The 21,180-nt window shown below is 37.1% G+C and overlaps 1 protein-coding gene across 7 annotated transcripts in view; it reads left to right on the forward strand.

Annotated features, from left to right (window-relative positions):
• Window positions 1-20,888, forward strand: part of LOC122342701 (copine-8) — a 78,205-nt gene extending 57,317 nt beyond the window's left edge. For 5 of the 7 annotated variants that reach the window (XM_043236721.1, XM_043236720.1, XM_043236722.1 and 2 more), the window contains 9 exons: window positions 468-521; window positions 1,864-1,925; window positions 10,480-10,526; window positions 11,151-11,332; window positions 12,088-12,215; window positions 16,855-16,957; window positions 17,752-17,809; window positions 18,110-18,183; window positions 19,830-20,888. In XM_043236721.1, the coding sequence (XP_043092656.1) occupies window positions 468-521; window positions 1,864-1,925; window positions 10,480-10,526; window positions 11,151-11,332; window positions 12,088-12,215; window positions 16,855-16,957; window positions 17,752-17,809; window positions 18,110-18,183; window positions 19,830-20,018 (897 nt within the window). In that variant the 3' untranslated portion in view covers window positions 20,019-20,888. Of the gene's footprint in view, window positions 1-467; window positions 522-1,863; window positions 1,926-10,479; window positions 10,527-11,150; window positions 11,442-12,087; window positions 12,216-16,854; window positions 16,958-17,751; window positions 17,810-18,109; window positions 18,184-19,829 lie in introns of those variants that run through there. The other 2 variants (XR_006250631.1, XM_043236725.1) reach the window with 2 other exon arrangements.
• Window positions 20,889-21,180: the final 292 nt, after the last annotated feature.

The following is a 21,180-nucleotide window of genomic DNA, read 5'->3' on the forward strand; positions in this document are numbered from 1 at the left end:
CATGCACAAATACGCACATGAGAACTTATATATAAGTAAAGATAGGAACGGAGCAATGATTTTAGCAATTCTGGTTCCAACTTAATGGTTCTACTAATAATTTCCACTGGTGGTGTAGTGGTTTGGAGGACTAAGAGTGCAAGGAATCGATTCGATTCAGTGTATTAATTCAAAACGAAAAAAAGCAGCACGATATATTTTTTTATTTAAGCCATTTCTTTACTTAATTCTTATAAAATTTCCAGTAGATGTTTGTTGCACGGCATTAAAAGAGGCTATGAGGACATACAATTATATATAGGCGAATGTCAACACGTTAAAAAAGGCAATTTCTACACAGCCTGAATTTAACTCCGGGGTGTAGTTTGTCATACAGTGCATGAATCTCAATTATGGTGCATTAATTCGGTCTCATACAAATTCCATTATCTCATAAATGATTCTAATCATTCATTTTCTCCGCTCAGGTCATAAACCCCAAGAAGAAAGGCAAGAAGAAAAAATATCTTAACTCCGGGACTGTAAGTGTACATTTTTCATGCTACGTTCTTGCTAGGGTGCGCTTTTTGTTTTCATTAATTTAGTTTGCTGTAGTGTTGGAGAGGAACTAAAAGCAACGTTGCTACTTGGGGCTGGCAGTAGAACCAAATATTGTGTATTATTGGATGTATTGTTTTTTGTAGTGACGTCAGATGATTGATTTCATCCAAAAAAAACATTTTTGTTTACATTATATATGTATGCGTGCTGTGAATATTTATTATATATGTAAATACACGCACATACCCTATATATTTTGGAAATATGTACAAAATGTATGCGTATTCGTATTTATATTATATATAAATATATTTAATACATTATTAATATTTTTCTTAAATGTATACATGCATGCATACATATATATATATATATATATATATATATATATATATATATATATATAATACTTATATACAACATATATACAAATATGCACACAAAAACTTTTATTTTGGATGTGATTAATCATAACATAGCCTAACTAATAAAATAAAAAATAAAAATAAAAAAATTGACAAATAACAGTCCGTAAAGTCCCATTCACACCAAGGATAACTATAAAGATAACAGTAAAGATATACTAAAAATCATTCCCAATATTAAAGAATAGTTACCATCCCAGCTATAACAATAAAGGCACAGAGACACAATATCATTGGAATCACTTTAAGAATGATTTTGTTTTTTCCAGCACTAAAAATCCATCCTGCTATAAGCAGCTATGTAATCCAAAACATAGCGAAAACACTATTCATTCGCAAAGTAGCAAGATCGGCAGTTTAAGACATTAACTTGAAGATAATTCTCTTTTCAATATAAAACGGCTTTATTGGAATTATCTAAATATATTTGTCTGCTGTCCCATCCCCAGACCCAAGTATACAATTATAATTCCTGTGTAAATGCATTCATGCCGATTCTAAACAGCTTTTAATTATCCATTTACAATTTACTGACCAGGTATGGTGTTTTTTCCATATTTGTTGACAAATTTGTATTATGTTTATTTATGTGCATTGAGCTGATAACAATAGCAACTCTGTTGTCTCGTCTTTTATAAAAATTATAGCTAAATATATAGCATAATACAATCCAATTACTTGCAGAATACGTTTAGTGTAAGTACTGTACTTTGAATTTTGATTAGCTTGCAAGCTACATTTTCAAAGAAGCTTCCCCAACACTTTTTATTTTTCTGTCGTGTATGCCTGGGGCAGTCTTTCCTCACTTAAATCAGAATCAGTTCCACTTAGATGATTCTGTGAATCGTTGATATAGTGACGCGATCCTCGTGGGATTTTCCGGCTTCGTGTTTTCCAGGTGACACTGCTATCGTTTCTTGTCGATACCGAAGTCACCTTCCTGGACTACATCAAAGGCGGGTAAGTGCTCATATGCGAACGCTCATCTTTCTTTACAGTCAGCTTCTGAGGCGTAAACGCCAACAGACGACGCAAAGTACATTTAAGTTATCAGTGGTGACAACACAGCTGCGATCCCAAATCGCTCCGAACCCAGGCTTTGTCCTCAACAGCGGGTCTCGACAAGTCCGTTTTGAGTGCTCGTGGGTAATTATACTGGCGTTGCAGACGACTGACTACGTATGAGCAAGTCGGGACACCGTGAGTGATAAAGTCCATTCATGGCAGATGATAGATGAGGCTGGGTGGCTAATATTAGCACAGGTGTTTGCTATGTGTGTGCGAGTAAATGCGAGGGGTAGGCAGGGTGCATCCATGCATGGCAGATTGCACACCCACATTGAGCGATGCTTTTCATTATGGTGGCAAGAGGGAGGCTGCGGTCACCTCTGCTCTGACACCACACCGCCAGACTTCTATTTTAATGGCTGCTCCTTCTTTTAGTCTGAGATGTTTCGGCGAAAGGTCAGCGAGCTCGAGCCGAATTTGTTCACTCCTGGAGGGTATAGTCTGCGATGCGTCTCTCACACTTCCTGTAACAGCACTGGAATGTCCAGCTCATCATTTATCGATATAATCCAATTAGAGAGTTGAAATCATAGGATAAATGACACAGTAGCTAATAGATGATGATGGTTGAAAGGGATTGTTCATCCAACAATGCAAACTGTGTCACCGTTTACTCACCACCGTGTCATTTCAATGCTGTAAACTGGTACACTGTTGGTTCACCCATGTATAGCAATCAAACACACTCCGCTTTTTGGGATTCAGGATTGGATATGGAGATAATAAGTATTTCAATAATGGGTTAATTGATATATAGCGCGTCAACAAAATGGTTTCATGACAAAATATTATTCTCTGAACTTTTTTGCAATGTACGTTTGGTTGGGGTTTTTTTTTTACATATGGAATGTTTTATGGGACGTTGCTTTTATAGGTGTCACCACAGTTCTGACTTGAAATGTACGTTGAGTGGCACTATAAATAATGCACTGCGTATATAACATGCGTATGTCAAGAAAATGTACATTTATTAACTGATAGTGTAGCCATCGAGCAGAAAGATGTTGCTTTTTATAGGCGTCACCACATTGAGCGGCGCTATGTATTTATATATTTCTATGTCAAGTAAAGTTATGTTGCTTATCGAGTCATAGCTGTTTGAAGACAAAAAAACAACTACATGTAAGAATTAACAATAGCATAAAAATCATTTTTGTCTCAACTCTTCCTTTAAGCACGTCGAGTAAATGGAGCGACGTGCACACGCAAATTTTTTGCGTGTTATTTTTCAGGAGACGTCTCCAAAGCAGTGTTTCTTGGCAGTAATGGCAGCTGTTTTTCAGTGCATGTCATTGTGTGAATGGTTAAAGTGGAAAGTTGTGTAGGGCTGCAAATGGATTTTGTCGAGAACTCTCTCGCGTTACGTAATGGCAGCCACATTTTCGGTTTCCCCTATTTATGCACATTTTTCCTCTGCCGTGATAAAAGCTTCTCTGCACCTGTTGGCTGTTGCAGTATGAAACACTGTTAGTGTAATTCCGCATGACAGTGTTTGTACTGTAGCCCACAGCAAAATACTCCCAACTAACGGTGAGCACGATTTACGGTTTGGAGCAAAAGTTGGTTGATACTTGCGCAAGAGCAAGATTTAAAGATAGCAAGAGAAGATGCATTCGGGTCCAAAAGTTAACGTTTTAAATCGCTTTTTTAATGCTCTTCAAAATAATTGCGAAAACAGCTATGCGTGGTTCCCTGAGAAAGGAACGTGAAGCTGCGCGATGGTGTTGAAGCTATCAGAATGCTTTTGTGTGAGCTGGTGTCTGAAGCACATGCATATACTCGCCGATGTGATTGGCAGAAGGTAATGACATAGTGACGCAATGTAGTGTGTGACCAAGGCTATAAACAGAAGCCTGAAATGCACCCCATCAAATACTAATTGCCAGAAGGAGGTGCGCAGGCATAGCCTTGGTGTGGCAATGAGACACATTGGGGGAACTGGGTTATATACATAACCTAAGACATTCCCTTTTTCGAAATGGAACTTCGACACTGTGTCATGAAGCAGACATAAAAGGTGAAGGATTCCAAGCAGACTCTCCTTGTTTTTTTGTGAACCCTTGGTGTCTCTAACTGACTCCAGTTTTCAGTAAGTATATTTGCATTGCATTTAGGTCCTAGCCCGCTGAAAAAAGTAAAAGTAAATTCGAATCAATCCTAAATGCAACTGGAAGCCAGTGTGAGGACCTGAGGACTGGTGTGATTATGCTCAGATTTTTTGGTTTTAGTCAGAATCCTAGCAACAGCGTTCTGGATGTTTCAGAGACTCGTGAGGGAAGCTAAGCTTGAAAAATTACCGTTTGAAGCCTTTGTAAAGGTACACATACTGTAACTTAATTTTAGATAATGATGTCTTAAGTTACTTAGGACAAATTGCTTTTCATTTTTTTTAATTTACAAACTGTTAAAGCAGTAACTCTTTTTACACTGATTCAACGCTTTAGTGTGATACACAGCTAGTGTTTGTCGCCTTATCTTTTCACTCTTTTCTCATCTTATCTCTATCATCGCCATCTCTGTGTCATCTGTCTTTCTGCGGCGTCCCTGAGCAGTGATTGACACTAGTGTGGAGTGCACCTCATTAGCTGCAGGAGATGAAGAGCACAGTGCTCTAGAGAGACAGCCATTGTGATGAAGAACAATCCAATCAGTTAATTGGTATTAGGGAGCCCTCGAGGAGAAGAACTCCGCAAGCATCTGCAGTGGCAAATTACAGCTCTGTGTGCAGAGTTATCTCAAAGGACAGCTGTTGTCAGCCATGTTTGTGTGTTCAGTGGAGGATTTTGCACCCCGGATTGAGCCACACTAACAGCTGTCTTTATACATCATAGGGAGAAGATCCAGAGTTTCATGATTCATTAACGATGTTATGCTGTTGCCTGTTATCTCTGCCCTTATTTGCTTTAATCTGTTGTGATCTATTGGGATTTCAGCTGGCAGAATGGATTCAGTGTTACTGTCATCTGTGCTCCTTCTGTTAGCTTAACAGCTAATTAGCTCTCACTTGCAACAAAATAAGACTAACCTAACCAGAATGCACGATGCGAACGAAAATCAAAGAGAATGTCAGCCTGTTTTGCTTCCATATTCGTGAGCAAAACAAGATAACGAATGAGGGAAAAAAATCTAAGGTCGGACTTTTATACATTTGGAATGAAATGGATCGTGAAAAGTAGGGATTCTGTGTGATAAGCCAAACGTAGGTTTGCTAAAGTAATTGTCTAAGCAGCTATTTTGTTATTGGCCATTATCTAAAGGAAAAACTATTCTTAAGTGCCATCAACTGAAGAAGATATAGGTTGGTAAAGATAACGTTATTTCCTTTTTCTTATTGTTGGTTTAATTTCAGCATTTCCTAAACCTCGGGATAACATTATTTTTTACTTATGTACAGGGTCAGTGTCATTGATTGGATGAATTCAGCATGTGATCACATAATATGCATAGCATTGCACTTCCTTTTATTATATATTGCCAACTGAACTACCAAGTTTTTTATAAACTGATGTTTTGTGAGACTATAAAGTAAATAATCTTCGTCACTCCAGTTTACACATTTTTCATCGCCCTCAAATGCTGAAATGACTGTTTATAAAACATGCACCCTTGCTGTGAGGATCAGAAGCACAAGAATATAAGGGATGTGATTGGGTGTTTGTTTTTGCTGCGATTACTAAGCATCTGGTCATTAGATTTCAACACAACACATCATTTTACATTTACATTTATTCATTTAGCAGATGCTGTTAGCCAAAGCGACTTAGAATTGGGGAATACATCAAACGATTCATTTTAAAGAGAGTCAAATAGATACGGGAAAAAGCCGAGTTTCAAGCATTGTTTAAATAAGTACAAGCTAGGCAGGAGAAGAATAAAAGAGAAAACTTTTTAGGATGAAGCCAGATGAGTGAGGTTAGTTTTCATATGTCACTTAAAAATCGTCAGGGACCCATTGCCGGTTAGGGGTTGGAAGGTCATTTCACAAGACAGGAAAGGTGAACTAAAAAGTTTTAGAAAGTAATTTTGTTCCTCTCTGTGATGGTCCCACAAGATGGAACCCAGATGTTGGATCATCTGGTTGAAATGAAAGCTAGAGCTGTGTGTCATCAGCATAGCAATGGAAGGATAAACCTTGTTCCAGTATGATGGAACCTAGTGAAGTAGTGTATATGAAGAAGAGGAGGGCTCCAAGAACTGATCCCTGAGGAATCCCAGTGAACAATTGATGTGCTTTGAATACCTCCGTATTCTGTAACATTACCAATGAAGAAAAGCTGCATTAGTTATTAATCGCATAACTGAATACCCACACCCAGGGTTAAGCGGCGTTTAGAATGATGATAGCCCAGGGTTAAGCACAGTCTTAAATATACTATATATTTTAAGTCTTAAAAATAATAGCAAAAAAACCTGTTCTTGGGGTTAGAGAGAGGGTGGTAAAATGTTAACTAAAGAAAATAAATTCTGATGCATATAATTGGACTTGCATATATGGCTTGTGGAATGTATATCGCAGTAAAGAAATGCAGTATTGACTAAATTGCTTCATCCCCTGAAGTCCCTTGTCTCCATATGGACAGTGTCCCCTCACCTCAAGTCAACAACATCTGTCGTCTCCCATGCTCATGTCACAAGACATTTCTCCAGCCACCGGCTCATGCATACAGAGCACCTCATCAGCTTTCCAGAGACCTTGGGAAAAGAACAAAAACTCAACTTTTATTAATCATTCTATCACACCAATAGAAAGCTGTCCCAACATGATGGCTTTTGTCGACTTTAATCCATCTCTGTCAGGACTCAACAATAAGAATATTTTTAGGGGGTTTTTTTCCTGGCATGGTCAGGCTAGTAATTCATAATTCATACCTCTGATAATGTTTTCCGGGCCCTACCACAAAAGAAAAAATGTGATGTTTAAAAAAAATAATAATACATAGTTTTTGTGTAAAAATGAGCAAGCTGCTCTCTTTGTAATTGCATGTGTATATCATGGATGCATCTCCGTAATACTTTATTTCATTTCCTGTTACTCACACCATTGACATTCCTACATAGAAGCAGATGTCTGTGGAATTTAGTTAAATAATGAAACCTGATATTCTTGTGGATATTCTCTGAACATCTGAGTCCCATCTGTGGCAGAGGCAACACTCATCTTCCAACTCTCATTTTCTCAGACGTCGAGTTTCACACCTGCGTTCACAGAAACCGCCAACATTACAAACGCTTAGATTGCAGGTATCACAATAGGTCGCTGCTGCCACAAATCTCTTAGTTATGAAATTATCATCTTTTATTGGACAAAATTCATGCAGTGCATGCTGTGATCTTGTCCCCTTTAACCTTCTGTTGAATGTTTTTGTCTCTTTGGACTTTTGATTCTGTTATGAATTCTGCTATAGTCAGGTACCACTCACATAGCTACAGATTGTTTTTCAGCTCGCTTCGGGAAACAAATTGGGACAAGAAATCCCAGGGGGTTACAGCAGAATGAAAAATGAGGTTTCTTTGTGAGTAAGCTTGGTGTCTATTTGAGAGAAAACAGAAACATTTGCAGAACTGTTTTGCCAGGTCTTTTTTGATGTTTGGTTTTGAAGCACTCTGTTGAGAAACTTTGGGGCTCAATCCTTAGTCAAGAGTCCCAATTAAGACAGTTCGTTTTGTAACTGTTTAACCAGTAATGAATACATATCAATCAAACATAAAAAGCCTGTCACACAGGCTTGATTTAATTTTCCGTCTTCATCAAGGGCTGTTCAATCCTGCTCAGTGCGATCTATCATTATTCAGAACCCTGCTTTAACACACCTGTCTGTAATTTTAATGAATACCAAAATCTTCAGGTGTGTTTGATTAGAGTTGTATCTAAACTCTGCAGGAATTTAGATCTAGATCAAGAGGAGGAATGAGCTGGTGTCCCACAGGGTTCAGTGTTAGGGCTCTTACCTTTCTGATGCTACATTAAATCTCTCAGCATTGTCATCCAGTAGAACCCAGTGTGTTTTCTTCTTGCTGCTTTGCTCATCACATGCAGGTGTACATTTCATCACACGTTTTTTTGTCTCTGTCTGGTTTTTCAGAGACCATTACACCCTCTCTGATATATAGACCTTGAGGACTACTCATCACCTCATGCTCTAAAAAATGGCTTCCTTTTCCTTCCAGCCAAAATGTGTCACCCACAGGTGTGTTAAACCACAGGAGTCACCCCAGAAGACCACTTGTGGACAACATTGCAGCAACTGTCTGTTCAAATGATTCACCATAACATAAGCAAAATCAGGCCCTTCCTGGACCCTATTTCCGCTCAGCTACTAGTCATTTCATAAGCAGACTACTGTCAGATGTCCCCTCAAGTGAACCAAGAACCTAGCTGTTCAGTTCTATGAAACTTCTGAAAATACTGTCATGTTCACCTCTGCTCAAGCGCCCTCACTAGCTGTCAGTTCCTGCCAGAATCAATCAAGATTGTGGCCTGCAATGGTACCAGTGGCCTGAATGATCTTTTGTCAAGCTGCACACATTTGTCCAGTGTCTGTCTGTCCTACAGAATCCTTCCTTATATAAAGTATTGACATGCTACAAGACTTGGATAACGTAGCCTCAAACATTACATATTTCTCTTGGCATCTAGAGTGTGCATTTTGATTTACAACCAGGTTCTAAGGTGATATGAGTATCTCTAGATAAAAATGTTAATAATAAACTATACACTGCATCTTCAGATGGAAGTAATGCTTTCACTCTCTATTCGTAAGACATGAATCATGTAATGACCATTAATACCCATTTAGATTTGTACTAGTTTTGGGACTTTTGGGGCTTTATCTGAGACATGAACATTCTTTTTTGAAGATGGAGTACAGAATAAATGAATGCATGAACGAATGAATGAAAGATTTTGCCAACCAAAATCCCATGGAAAAACAGGAATCATTTATGAATGACATTTTTTTTATGCAACAATTAATATGCCTGTATGACACACTCTGTGGTGTATCACAAACATGTTTTCTGAGAGCTCTAAGCATTATACTAACAGATGGTATGACTGGCTCAGTCTCAATTGAATGAGTAATGGTAGAATATCTTTACTCAGCTGTCTCATGCTCCTTCTCATCTTTGAAATCACCAAGATATCACTTTCCAATGTCTACGTTAGCAGCTACCTTTTAAGGCAGCATCATAACCAATTATTCACCCTCATGAGTGACTGACCTTATAGCTGATTATGGCTGTTATTGTTTTAGACCACTATTATTATTGTTTTGCCTGTTATAGTGTTTTACCTATTATTGTTTTTGACGTATGGGAAACATTAATAGTGAAAGATTTGATATAATATCTTCTTTTCTTTGAACTATGTTATTATATTATAAAGACCAGTCATTGGAGACAAACAAGTGACACTCCTCATGCAGATTACCGGTTGAATCGAATTGGAATTTGATGTTGGTATTATGTTGTGGTATTATGTTTGATCTGTAATTGATGTCTATTTGAGCATTTGGTGTTTCTTCAGCTATGAGAATAGCACAATAATAAAACTAATTTCTCATTTTTGTTATATGAAGGTCGTATCTGTCTTGGAAACATAATGCTACAGCCAAACTAGTTCCAGCCTGGTTTCTTGATGTTTACATGAGTTTTAGACACGCTGGAATGCTTCATTATCAGGAAATCAGACCATACACATTCGTGCGCACACATTTTAAGCGTGTATTTCTGGTTTGGGGATGTGTGTTTGTGTGGCTGCAGCTGTAAGCTTGGTAATGAGTGTAGTCTAATGAGAGGAGACAGATCTGTACTTACGGCATTAGTTAGCTTGGCTCAATGTCCCAGCAAACGCACACCCATCCCAGTTCAATGTATTCCGCTAATCTATTCTCCTGGTGCAACGTTAAAAGAGCAAATAAGAGAAAAGCGCACATACATAAATAACAACTATTCATTACCGATGCTATTAATATCATTGAAAGCACCATAATATGGTGAAAGCCTTGTGCTCTAACTTGCAGTCTACTGCTTACATAGGCAGCTACCTTATAAGGCAGCATCCCAAATGATATGGAACCTCAAAAAGGATTGATTTGGAACAATCTCATGTAAAGTTCGGTATCATGTTAGTGTAACGTTAGCATGTTGCTAAGCTAACAACACAACAATAAGCACAAAACATACACAAGCAAATATTGTTCATACTCAAATGCCTTTTACCTCAGAACATGACCTTTTACATTATTTTTGTGTTATTATTATGTTTTTATGATAGCTTTTACAATATTTATCCATTTCTTTATACTCTCCTAAAAACCCTGTATTTTCTTTTCCATTGTTCATTTTTTAATAATGCGCTTTTATTGCACCAGGAGCATTTTAATGTTCCCAAGATTGAAGTACGACTGGAATAACCATGACTTTTTTCCGTCTCTTTGTTGTGCAGGACTCAGATTAATTTCACAGTGGCGATTGATTTCACGGCTTCTAACGGTGAGTGCCGTCTCTATCTGAAGGCTGATGGAATCATTGAAATGTATGCAGATGAGGCATGAAAAAGGGCCAGTAATAGCCGTCCTCTATCATAATCAGCGAGGTTTAATGCGATAAAGAGCTCTGATCTGTGTGATTATACCGAGATGCCTGCCTTTTACATTCATTTGCAGATTCAAAGGGAATACCACAAAACCAACTCAATTACAGGGCCATCCTGGCAAATCTATTTTTATACATCACTAGCTTTCATCATTTTTTTTTTTCTTCTGGATTCATAATATCAGTCTCTCAGAGTACGCAAAGACAAGGAAACTTACAGTTTTATATTTACGTACTTCTACATGCTACCGTATTACAGATGCCTTCATTTTATCTAAACAGCAACTGATTCGAATATATAAATAACTGTGAGCATTGTTATTGTTACATCATATAACAAGACCACATTTAATGTGTTACCTATACGCTATTGTGAGCTATAATGTATTGTACTGCTCAGTAGTGTAGCCATGAATGTCAGGATTCAACTTTAAACGTGGTTGACAATTAAATAAGCATACTTTTCCTGTCAAATGGTTAAGTCGCACTAAAACTATACATTTTCTTTTATACGGTTTCCAGGCAACCCAGCCCAACCCACTTCCCTCCATTACATGAATCCCTATCAGCTCAACACCTACGCTATGGCACTCAAAGCCGTGGGGGAGATCATACAGGACTATGACAGCGACAAGATGTTCCCCGCGCTGGGTTTCGGAGCCAAACTGCCTCCTGATGGGAGAATATCCCATGAGTTCGCTCTGGTAAACAGTTCTTAAAACCTGTCTCGCAGAGATAGACACAGGATATCCAGTTTGTGGATACACAAGTCGAGACAAAGCTTTCGACTTCAGAAAGACCGATCCCTACATTGTATGTATGTCCATAACGTCTCTTGTACTTTTTTTTATTCTCGATTCTCATATTGAAAGGAGCTGATTGGAATGACACCGCATGTTGCCAGGTGTTTGCGTTTTAGAGAGAACGAACTGAAAAACTCACCAATTTTCTCTTTGTAAACGAGGAAAATGGCAAAAAAAGATCTGTAGACGTACATTGAATGAGAAACCTGAGCTGGGTCTGGAGTGCAGAATATTATAGAGACTAGGGGGTGGGTATTTTTGACTTAGAAAGTAAGCAACTACTTAGCAACCACCATAGCAACTGCAATGCAATGGTTAAAAAAAATCCGAATACCTTAGCAATTACATAACATCGCGTACCACCCTAACATCCACCCAGAACATTTGCATAGCGCTGAAGAAAAAAAAAAAAAACATAACACCTAATAACGACCATATAGAAATGTCCTGGCAACCACCCAAAACATCCCACCAACCAAGTAGCAACACTTCATAGCAACCGCATAACACCCTGGCAACCTTAAAAGGGAAACTTAAATTTTATCTCAAAGAATTTAAACATCTATTCGCGTCTTTAAATGTAGACTTTCCATTGTGAGTTGTCTGTTTGGTTATTTGATTTCGCATGAGTTAATTTTTTTTCTGTTTTGCTATAGAATGGAAACCCTCAGAATCCATATTGCAATGGCATTGACGGAGTCATGGAGGCCTATTACCAGAGTCTAAAATCCGTTCAGCTCTACGGCCCTACCAACTTCTCACCTGTCATTAACCACGTAGCCAGGTACGTTCAAAAAAAAGTCATAAACAAAGACATTTATACGCACACATATGCGCATATTTTTTCAGGTATGCACCGTTGTGGTAAACAAACAAAATGCAGCAGTGTTTATGCGCTTGCTTAGCCATATTCCCGAAAGAAAATACATATTATATATAATACATCTGACATATTTCGCTACACAACGATATCAGGCTTGCGTAAATCCCATACTTGAGCCTGAACACAAAATAAATGTTGACAATCACATTTTTGCTGCCTTTTTTTTATCGTAGTCCAATAGTTTAAAAAATTCAAGTAATCAAAATGTATGGGTTTTGTACCATTTCTTATTACTTTACTCTCTAAAATAATTGGTAACACATTGGTAACACTAAACTTAACAACTAGGTAACCATTAATAAGCATCAAATTAGTAGTTTAAATGTAAATGTAGATTGCAGAAATATGAAATATATATGAAATATTTTTGCATATTGACCATGAAATTGGTTCTACCTTTTTTTGTGGACTTTCGTGGCTATATCAGTGAACGTTTTAATGCTAATTTAAATCATTTTTCAACTGACTACTGACCGTAAGAAAAAAAAAACTCTCGGAAAAAGTGTTGTTATTATAATATTATTCAGCAAGTGATTTAGCTTTTGCGCATTTTTAGAGGTTGTCTACAGCTAAACACTCTCGAGCCATGCGTTATCACCCAGGTGCTACATCCAAACAAAGCGTGTGACAGTTAAACAAAGACATTCAAATCCAAAATGGCCTCCGAGGCACAATATATGACCTTTAAATCACTTTAAATGAGCCACGCTAGACTTGCAGAGGTGAGACTATGAGATTTGATCATATGCTGCTTCAAATAAGATCATCCTGGGTCTGTGTCATCTGTGAAATGATGGAAGGAAAAACACATTAAATGACCATCATGTATATATATATATATATATATATATATATATATATATATATATATATATATATATATTCAATTGATTTACTTAATTTAACCAACACTGGAAAATTAAAACCTAAAAATGGTGTCATGCAAATTAACTGGTTTTATTTAAATTTAATTTAATTTAATTTCTATATATATATATAAATATATAAGTTATTTAGCATATTCAATTGATTTACTTAATTTAACCAACACTGGAAAAAAAACCTAAAAATGGTGTTGTACCAATTTAATTTAATTTAAAATTAAATCATTGTTGTACCAACAATATTAAATTAAATCAGGTAAGAGGTAAAAGGGTAACAATTGCAGTCGATAGTTTTTTATTCTTTGCACTATATTTCTGATACGTTTCCGCCCAGAATCTGGTTGGAAAACATCTGATTGGAACACGATTGGAACAACAATCATTTAAATTGAAGAATGGAGTAAAACTGTAAAAATGAGGGAAAAGAAACAAAGGGTTGCATTCATCAAGTATTTCTAAAGAATTTGGAAATCGATAAAAGGGAGCTGTACAAAAGTAGGCCGAGTGAACCGTGAAACAAGGACAAGAAGACGTGTTTTTCCGTAATCTGTCCTCGCATGCTGCACACACGAGAGTAGTGTAGTCAGCTTTTTTGACTCAAATGCCGTTTGAGTCAAAAAACGCAAAACGCAATGTAGCCAATTTCACAAACAGATGACTGTTTTTCCATTTGTTTGCGAATTGGAAAATGACTACTATCACCGAGGTCCTCTGAGAAATCTAATCCGTCCAGAAAGGATGTCTGGGATTGTTTTTTTTTTATTATTTCCCACATTTTATTATTTCTTCATTTATTATGACCTCTGTCGTATACTGTAACTGTATTTTCTCGGGACGCGTGCATTCTCCGACCGCCCTCTTTCAACATGGATAAAGACCTTTCTGAAAATGAAATCGGTATTAGGAAGATTACGATCACGGAAATTAATAGCGGAGTTATAGGTAAGGATCTAATTTTATTGACTAGGTTGAAAGTTTGTAAAAGTTTAGATCGGCTTGACAAAATCTTATAATAAAATGTAAAGCAATGTGAATATATCTACTCAATAAATTCCAAATTTGATGCTTAATAACAGTTTGTAAGGTCATCGTTAAATTTTGGTATCAATTAGGGATGTGGATTAAGGTCACGTAGAATAAAGCATTAATATGTGCTTAATTACTACTGTACTAATAAACAGGTCATATTCTAATATGCATGCTAATAAGCAACTAGTTAAGAGTTCTTAAATGTTAAAAGCTCAGTAAACTTTTACTCCGTTAAGAAAAATGAAGAACTTCAGGAGATATTATAAAAAAAAAAATCTTTAAACGTTTGCTTTTCCACTTTTCCGTTTAAATTTAAGGGCACACTTTATATTAAGATTTAATTCCCGCTGCTAACAAACCATTTGCTACATCCTTTGCTTCAATAAACTACTAATACGCTGCTTATTAATAATTTGTAAGGTAGTTAAATTAAATTAAATTAAAATCTATAATATGGTCATGCAAAATAATTTTGCTTTAAAAGTGGGCTACTAATAAACAGCCAATATGTCAATAACAGTTAGCTAATAAGCAACTAGTTAATAGTGAGAATTAGTTAATTGATTAAATATTTGCTTACTGACAAATGCAATTAAAAACTAAAGTCGTGTTTTATAGTTTTGCTGCTTATGACTACAAAGCGATGAAGCAGTATTTTAAAGTATTTAAAAAAAATAATGTTTCTGGAAACAAATCTTCTTAAAAGAGTGAACTATTACTAATGCGCTTTGGATTTAGTCTTTAAACGGATGAAATTATTATTAAGTGGCTGTGCACACGTTACCTGGTAATCTGCCAGGACGACGCTTTTCTACAGGTGTTATGATATCAATAATTGGCTTTTGCTTATTCCAACATATGACAGTTGTTGTTGTTTTTTTTTCACATGTTTCTAAAACTCATTATGTTTTGTTATTGCACTTCAGAGTTCCTCGCAAATCCTGTGTTCGGTCCACACTAATTAATGGTTTAAAGGGAGCCAACAGTCAGTGGACTGGCACATCCTCACACTGTGTATCTAATTATACATGGATTTTTTTTTTTTTTTTTTTTTTTTGAGGATGGGAAGTAAAGGACAGACCATCAAGTCATTATCACCCCTCTGTTCAACACACACACACACACACACACAGCGTCCACTCATCAGCTCTGACGACAGATCTGTCACACACTAATCTCCCTGCGTGTATTCGCTGTGGGTAGCACCCGCACAGTTAATAATAAACCGCTTTTATATCGCTCTTTCAGAACTAATGTGGATTTTACTGCCGCGCGTTTTTGTAAGGTGAAAAATCGAAAACTAAGGACTGAAGCGCGGTCGTTTCCGAACGTACGTGGGCCAAAGACACTCACCAAAGTGATTTTTTACGTCCACAGAAAGCAAATGCGTGTCCACTTTTAAGGTTTTAGATGGTTTTCGGGTTGAAATAATGTTAGATTGTCATTCGGTGTAACACAGCAGTTAAGTATAAACACTCTTGCGCGTATTAAACTATATAAAAGAATAAGGGAGCGTATTTACTGTGTTTTAAATCAGCAAGGTTTTTACCGACGAATGGGCATGGGGGCGAATTTTAAACGTGTAAAGCAACAAAACATTTTAAAGCAGTACTAAGCAATATTCATGCTTTTTATGAACCCATGTGTTTTTCGACGTGCCATAGTTGTGGAAAATGCCAGCATCTTCAAAAATCCTCAACGGAACATCGCGTTTTCAACGCTTTAATCCGCCAAAGCAGAGGCTGGTAAACATATGCCGAGACTATTTCATCCTTTCTCCTCACACAGAGGTCTGTAGCGGGTATTTCAGCACAGATCGGTTTGAAGCAACAAATCAAAGAGAGTCGAAGGAGACAAGTAAAGGATGTCAAGTATCGGTACTCTGAACAAACACAGCCTTCAGTACAAGTGTGTAGGGGAAAAAAAAAAGAGACTAATAAATCCACGATGCGTCCAGATCCAAAAAGGAACCTAATCCTCATTTTTATCAAACGCATAAAGGCAATGTAATGTAATTTGTATTTGTTTATTTATTTATTTATTTTTTTAAATTTCATATTGTTTATTCATATTTTGTATATTATTTTATAGCATGTAGAATCTGGATTTTCTTTGTATAGAGATTTAAAGTAGTGAAAATGGTTGAATTGATGATTTAAAAAAAAAAAAAAAAAAAAAAAACTAAGCAAATAGCATCGAATTAGAAAAACTGCACTGAAAAAAAGACTGAATTTCTCACATAATTGCTCCAATTTTTGTTTTAATAAATATATAAATAGAATTTACAGTGCATTCATTAGAAAATTGCTCATTTCTAAAGTTGACCAAAACTACACTTTCAACACGGGCAATAGTCTGGCCCACGTATTTAAGAACACTTTTAATTGGCTTCATTTATATTGGAGGAACGGTTTGTTGCAACCACAGTTGAATTAACTGTGCAGAATATTTATTGCTCGTGTCTCCAAAGTTATTACTGCCTCTGAGTATTTTATTTGCCTGGTAAGCTGACGAAAGTCATTAGAGTTTACCGTGTTACTACTCTATCGCAATCCAGAGGCTTTGCTTGCATACCCTGCAGTGATGAGATGTTTAATGAACGTAACGACGCCCTCTCTTTTGTGCAGATACGCTGCCTCAGTAAAGGATGGATCACAGTACTTCATCCTCCTCATCATCACGGATGGAGTGATATCAGATATGGCCCAGACAAAGGAGTCCATTGTTAATGTAGGTGTCCAGTCTACCGGTCTACTGCCGCTCTTGTTATCTTCAGCTCTGTAACCATCAGGCCCAACGATTCGTATTCTTATCTTTATGAGGTGCCGGAAAATCTTCAAAAAATTCATAAAGCTCTGCAAAATCATATGAATTCATACAAATTCGTTTTTTGTGAAACGCGTGGACCATAAATATTTATTTTGATGATTAAAAATTAAAATGAATGTCAAATGCACTTTGTGTGGTTTTAAATATATTGTATTGTAAATGTAAAGCAAACCAAAAAATCTGTCGATGGTTGTTAAGTTTAGGTATTGGGTAGGATTAGGGATGCAAAATAACGTCATCGTTAATTGCTACTAATAAATATATTACCATAAATACATTATTGTTCACGTTATTAATTAAAATGTAAAATATGAAATCAAATATGTTATATTTAAGTACAATGTACTAATGCTTTTTCACTATAATTAGTGAATGAGAAGAACAGAAAACTGATTTAATGTGTGTATATATATATATATATATATATATATATATATATATATATATATATATAGCTTTGAAACAAGCTGTACAGAAATGGTTTATACCTTTTTTTTCTTGATTATACAAACATAGAAATGCACTTTAAGTAACAGACATGGTCATTTTTCGCATTGCTCACTGTACGCCAATATGATGACAGGTTGTTAATAAGTTATTAAGCCTTTCATATTTATATAGTCTTTGGAGGAATAAAACAGGCATGTTAACTTTAGCTGCTCTCTTTCTTTCAATTGATCTTTCTTTCTTTCCAGGCTGCATCTCTTCCCATGTCAATTATTATTGTTGGAGTCGGACCGGCCGAGTTTGACGGTAAGTACATTTCATTAACTCATTCTGCCCTTGTAGATTCATCACTTTGTCTGTACAACGCATCCCCCCCTACATGCATCTTATCGACATGCTCAGGTCTTGAGCTCGAGCGGATAAAAGGATCGTTTGCTACTGCGGAGTAAATGAGCATGTGATGTGACAGCCATTTCCTCGTTACGCTGACAGTAACGCAGATGGGTTTAGGAATAATGAAACAAGACTAAAATCAGAGAAGACTCTCTGGTCATGCGTGTTTCTTATCTGTCGTGCGTGTGTGTGTGTGTGTGTGTGTGTCCTCAGCCATGATCGAGTTGGATGGTGATGAAGTCAGAATCTCATCGAGGGGCAGATACGCCGAGAGAGATATCGTACAGGTATAATAACACAAAATATTTATATTATCTATATATCGTAATGCACTGCATATACAGTGGTATTCTTAATGCATTATACTTCGTAATCAGCTTGTTTGTACTTGCTCTATAGAATACATTACAGCTGAAAAAAAGTCAACCGTTCTGTACTTAATATTTTAGTGAAAAGTGCTCTTTTATAAAGAGCATTTAAAAGATTCTAAATTTAAAACAGCAGCATTTATTGTAAATAGGAACGTTTTGTAACATTATAAACGCCTTTACTGAAAATGTTGATGAGTACCAAGTATACTTGAGGAATAAAACGTAATTCGTTTTTGTAAGAAGTCGTATTAACCTTACTGCGTGTTAGCGTGGATGCTAATATAGTTAGCGTTTTTGGTGTGGCTGAGACTCAAGATAAGCTAAAATGCTAATGCTAAACTTTTGTTGTGAAACTTGTCCGAGTCTAACATATAGTTTGATGAATTACCAGTTGATAAAACAATGTGTATATATATATATATATATATATATATATATATATATATATATATATAGATATAGATATATATATAGATATAGATATAGATATAGATAGATAGATAGATAGATAGATAGATAGATAGATAGGGCTATTAGCATTCTGAGTTCAGCTCCAACTTTGCTAGCTTTATGTAACTAAGAACAGAGCTCTCTCAGTCTCTTTTAAAATGTAATTTCTTAATGCTTTTCTGTGCTCCTCCCCCTCTTTTTATAGTTCTTGCCGAGCTAGTCATCATTACGTGTGGGTCGCTCCAAGCTTGTTAGGAAGCATGTTAACAGGCAGTGTATGATCAGCTATCATAGGTGGCTAGGGAGGCTCGTCCAATTAGCTGTGCCATCACGTACACACAGATTCCAGTGGATCTGGCTTCCCAGTGGTCAAAATGTACTTAAAAGCTCAGTTTTTCATAACTAAACGGCTGCGTATCGCTCTCAGAAGCAGCCGTATCTCTTAGGATAATTTGGCTCTCAGTCTCAAAGGCGTTTTGAGTTGATTGGCACGCTGAGCATTTGATGGCTGTGCCCTCATTTTCAGGCTAATTGCTCTTTTCAGCTTTGCTAATTCTCACAGAAATGCAGATAAACGCGATTCAGATTATTTTCACCTGATGAAAGTCAACATAAAGAGTGTGTTTATACCAAAAAAATATACGCAGCGTGTTAATACATAGCGTTATGACGAACTTTGCATCATATTTGTCTATTTACTGCTAATGCGCGTGTTGAATTACAAAATGTTAGCATGCTGACATGCGGTACCTTACACACAGTATATGAGCTTATTTTCTCAAACATTGCTGTTGAGAATGTTACAATCGCTCGAAGCTATGTAATAGCATCGTGAGACTGGGCTGATGAAACGAAAGATATATAAAAATGTATTTGTTTACAATTGTCGTTCAAGTTAATAACAAGCTGCTACAAAGCTACGCTTGTCTTTTTCGTAAAATCGCAATGTATTCACCGTCATGTATGCTGTTCCAACCCCGAGCTGCGTGCTGAGGATTTAGAACAAAAGTTGGAGAGTCGCATTTTGAATCATGTACCGTGAATATACGAAAATTTAGTTTGTAATATAATTTAGTTAGATCCCAAATTGACCTTTTTTTTCCCTTTCGCAGTTCGTTCCGTTCAGAGACTACATCGATCGCACCGGGAATCACATCCTCAGCATGGCCCGCTTGGCCAAAGACGTACTTGCGGAGATCCCAGACCAGTTCCTGTCCTACATGAGGACCAGAGGAATCAAGCCGTCTCCCGCTCCCCCTCCGTACACCCCCCCGGGACACCCGCTGCAAACTCAGATCTAAAACGGGGGCCCAGGAAGCTAGCCTTGCAGTATCTCAGTATCGCTCAGTGAGATGAAGTTTTCCTCAGCTCTTTCTGTCCCTTTCTCTTTGCACTACGGGGGCTGCAGACGGACAGCGCGGTTAGACGGGGGTCCTGAGAACAGGTTTACTTCCATTACAGGCGTTCCCTGTCAGGATGTCTCTCAGTTTCGCTCTCTGTCTCTCGAAATGCCCGGCTAGCTCGTTTTTCCGAAAGGCCACACTGTAGACCGAACTTCACGGTTAACCGCGAAAAGAAAGGTAAGCTGTGCGTAGACAACAAAAAAAAAAATTAAAAAGCGACGTTGCGCCCTGTCTCGGAACAGCAGAGCAGCTTCCTCTTCCTCAGATCAGGAAAAGGCTAACAAACCGCCAGTCGCCAACGGACTGTTGTAAATAACTTTTGAAGTAGACTTCTTCCGTCGTTTCTTATCTCTTCCTCCTCTTTCTTCTCTGAGCTCTCACTCAATGTTTACATGTCGATGATTTTCTTACTGTTAAATCGAACTTTTGTAAGCGTGTATCTTTAACATGAACTTTGCCGTGCAAATCTTCGCAGCGTGTTATCTTTGCCGTGCCCCCCGTCGGGTGGCAGGGGCCGACGTTGTTGCGGAAAACCACATTTCTTGCATGGAGATGCTACGCTCAGGCATGCAATGCATGTTGTGCAGCGTTCATGTCATTTGGCCTTTTCTCATTTTCTATTTTCTCTCACTCACTTTCTCTATTTTTTTTTCGTCCTGGCACAGGCACGATAGACGGGCGCCATTGTGTATAAATAACCTCGTGGAAGCCGACGCGCTTCGTTACATTTAATTCTGAGCAGCTGCTCTCAAACAAGAGCCCAGCGGTCAAAAACACGGATGCCATAATTATTTTGTGTCTTAAAACATTGTCATTTTCTGTTGATTTGGTGACGCCGTATTATGTTTAGCCAATAAGACGTATCATATTTAATCGTTACCTGGTAGAGTTGCCCAAAGATAGTGTCAAAAAGCACAAAAGCTATTTATGAAATCCGTCTTTTTCGGATTTCTCTGTGAATATTGTGTCAAATTCTGATAAGATGCAGAATTATTATGCCGGTTTGGTTTTTTTTTTTTTTTCTGTCATCCCGTTATTTTGTGAAATGCGCTGCTAGTAT

This window comes from Puntigrus tetrazona, chromosome 4 (genome assembly GCF_018831695.1).
Source record: "Puntigrus tetrazona isolate hp1 chromosome 4, ASM1883169v1, whole genome shotgun sequence".
Classification (NCBI taxonomy): domain Eukaryota; kingdom Metazoa; phylum Chordata; class Actinopteri; order Cypriniformes; family Cyprinidae; genus Puntigrus; species Puntigrus tetrazona.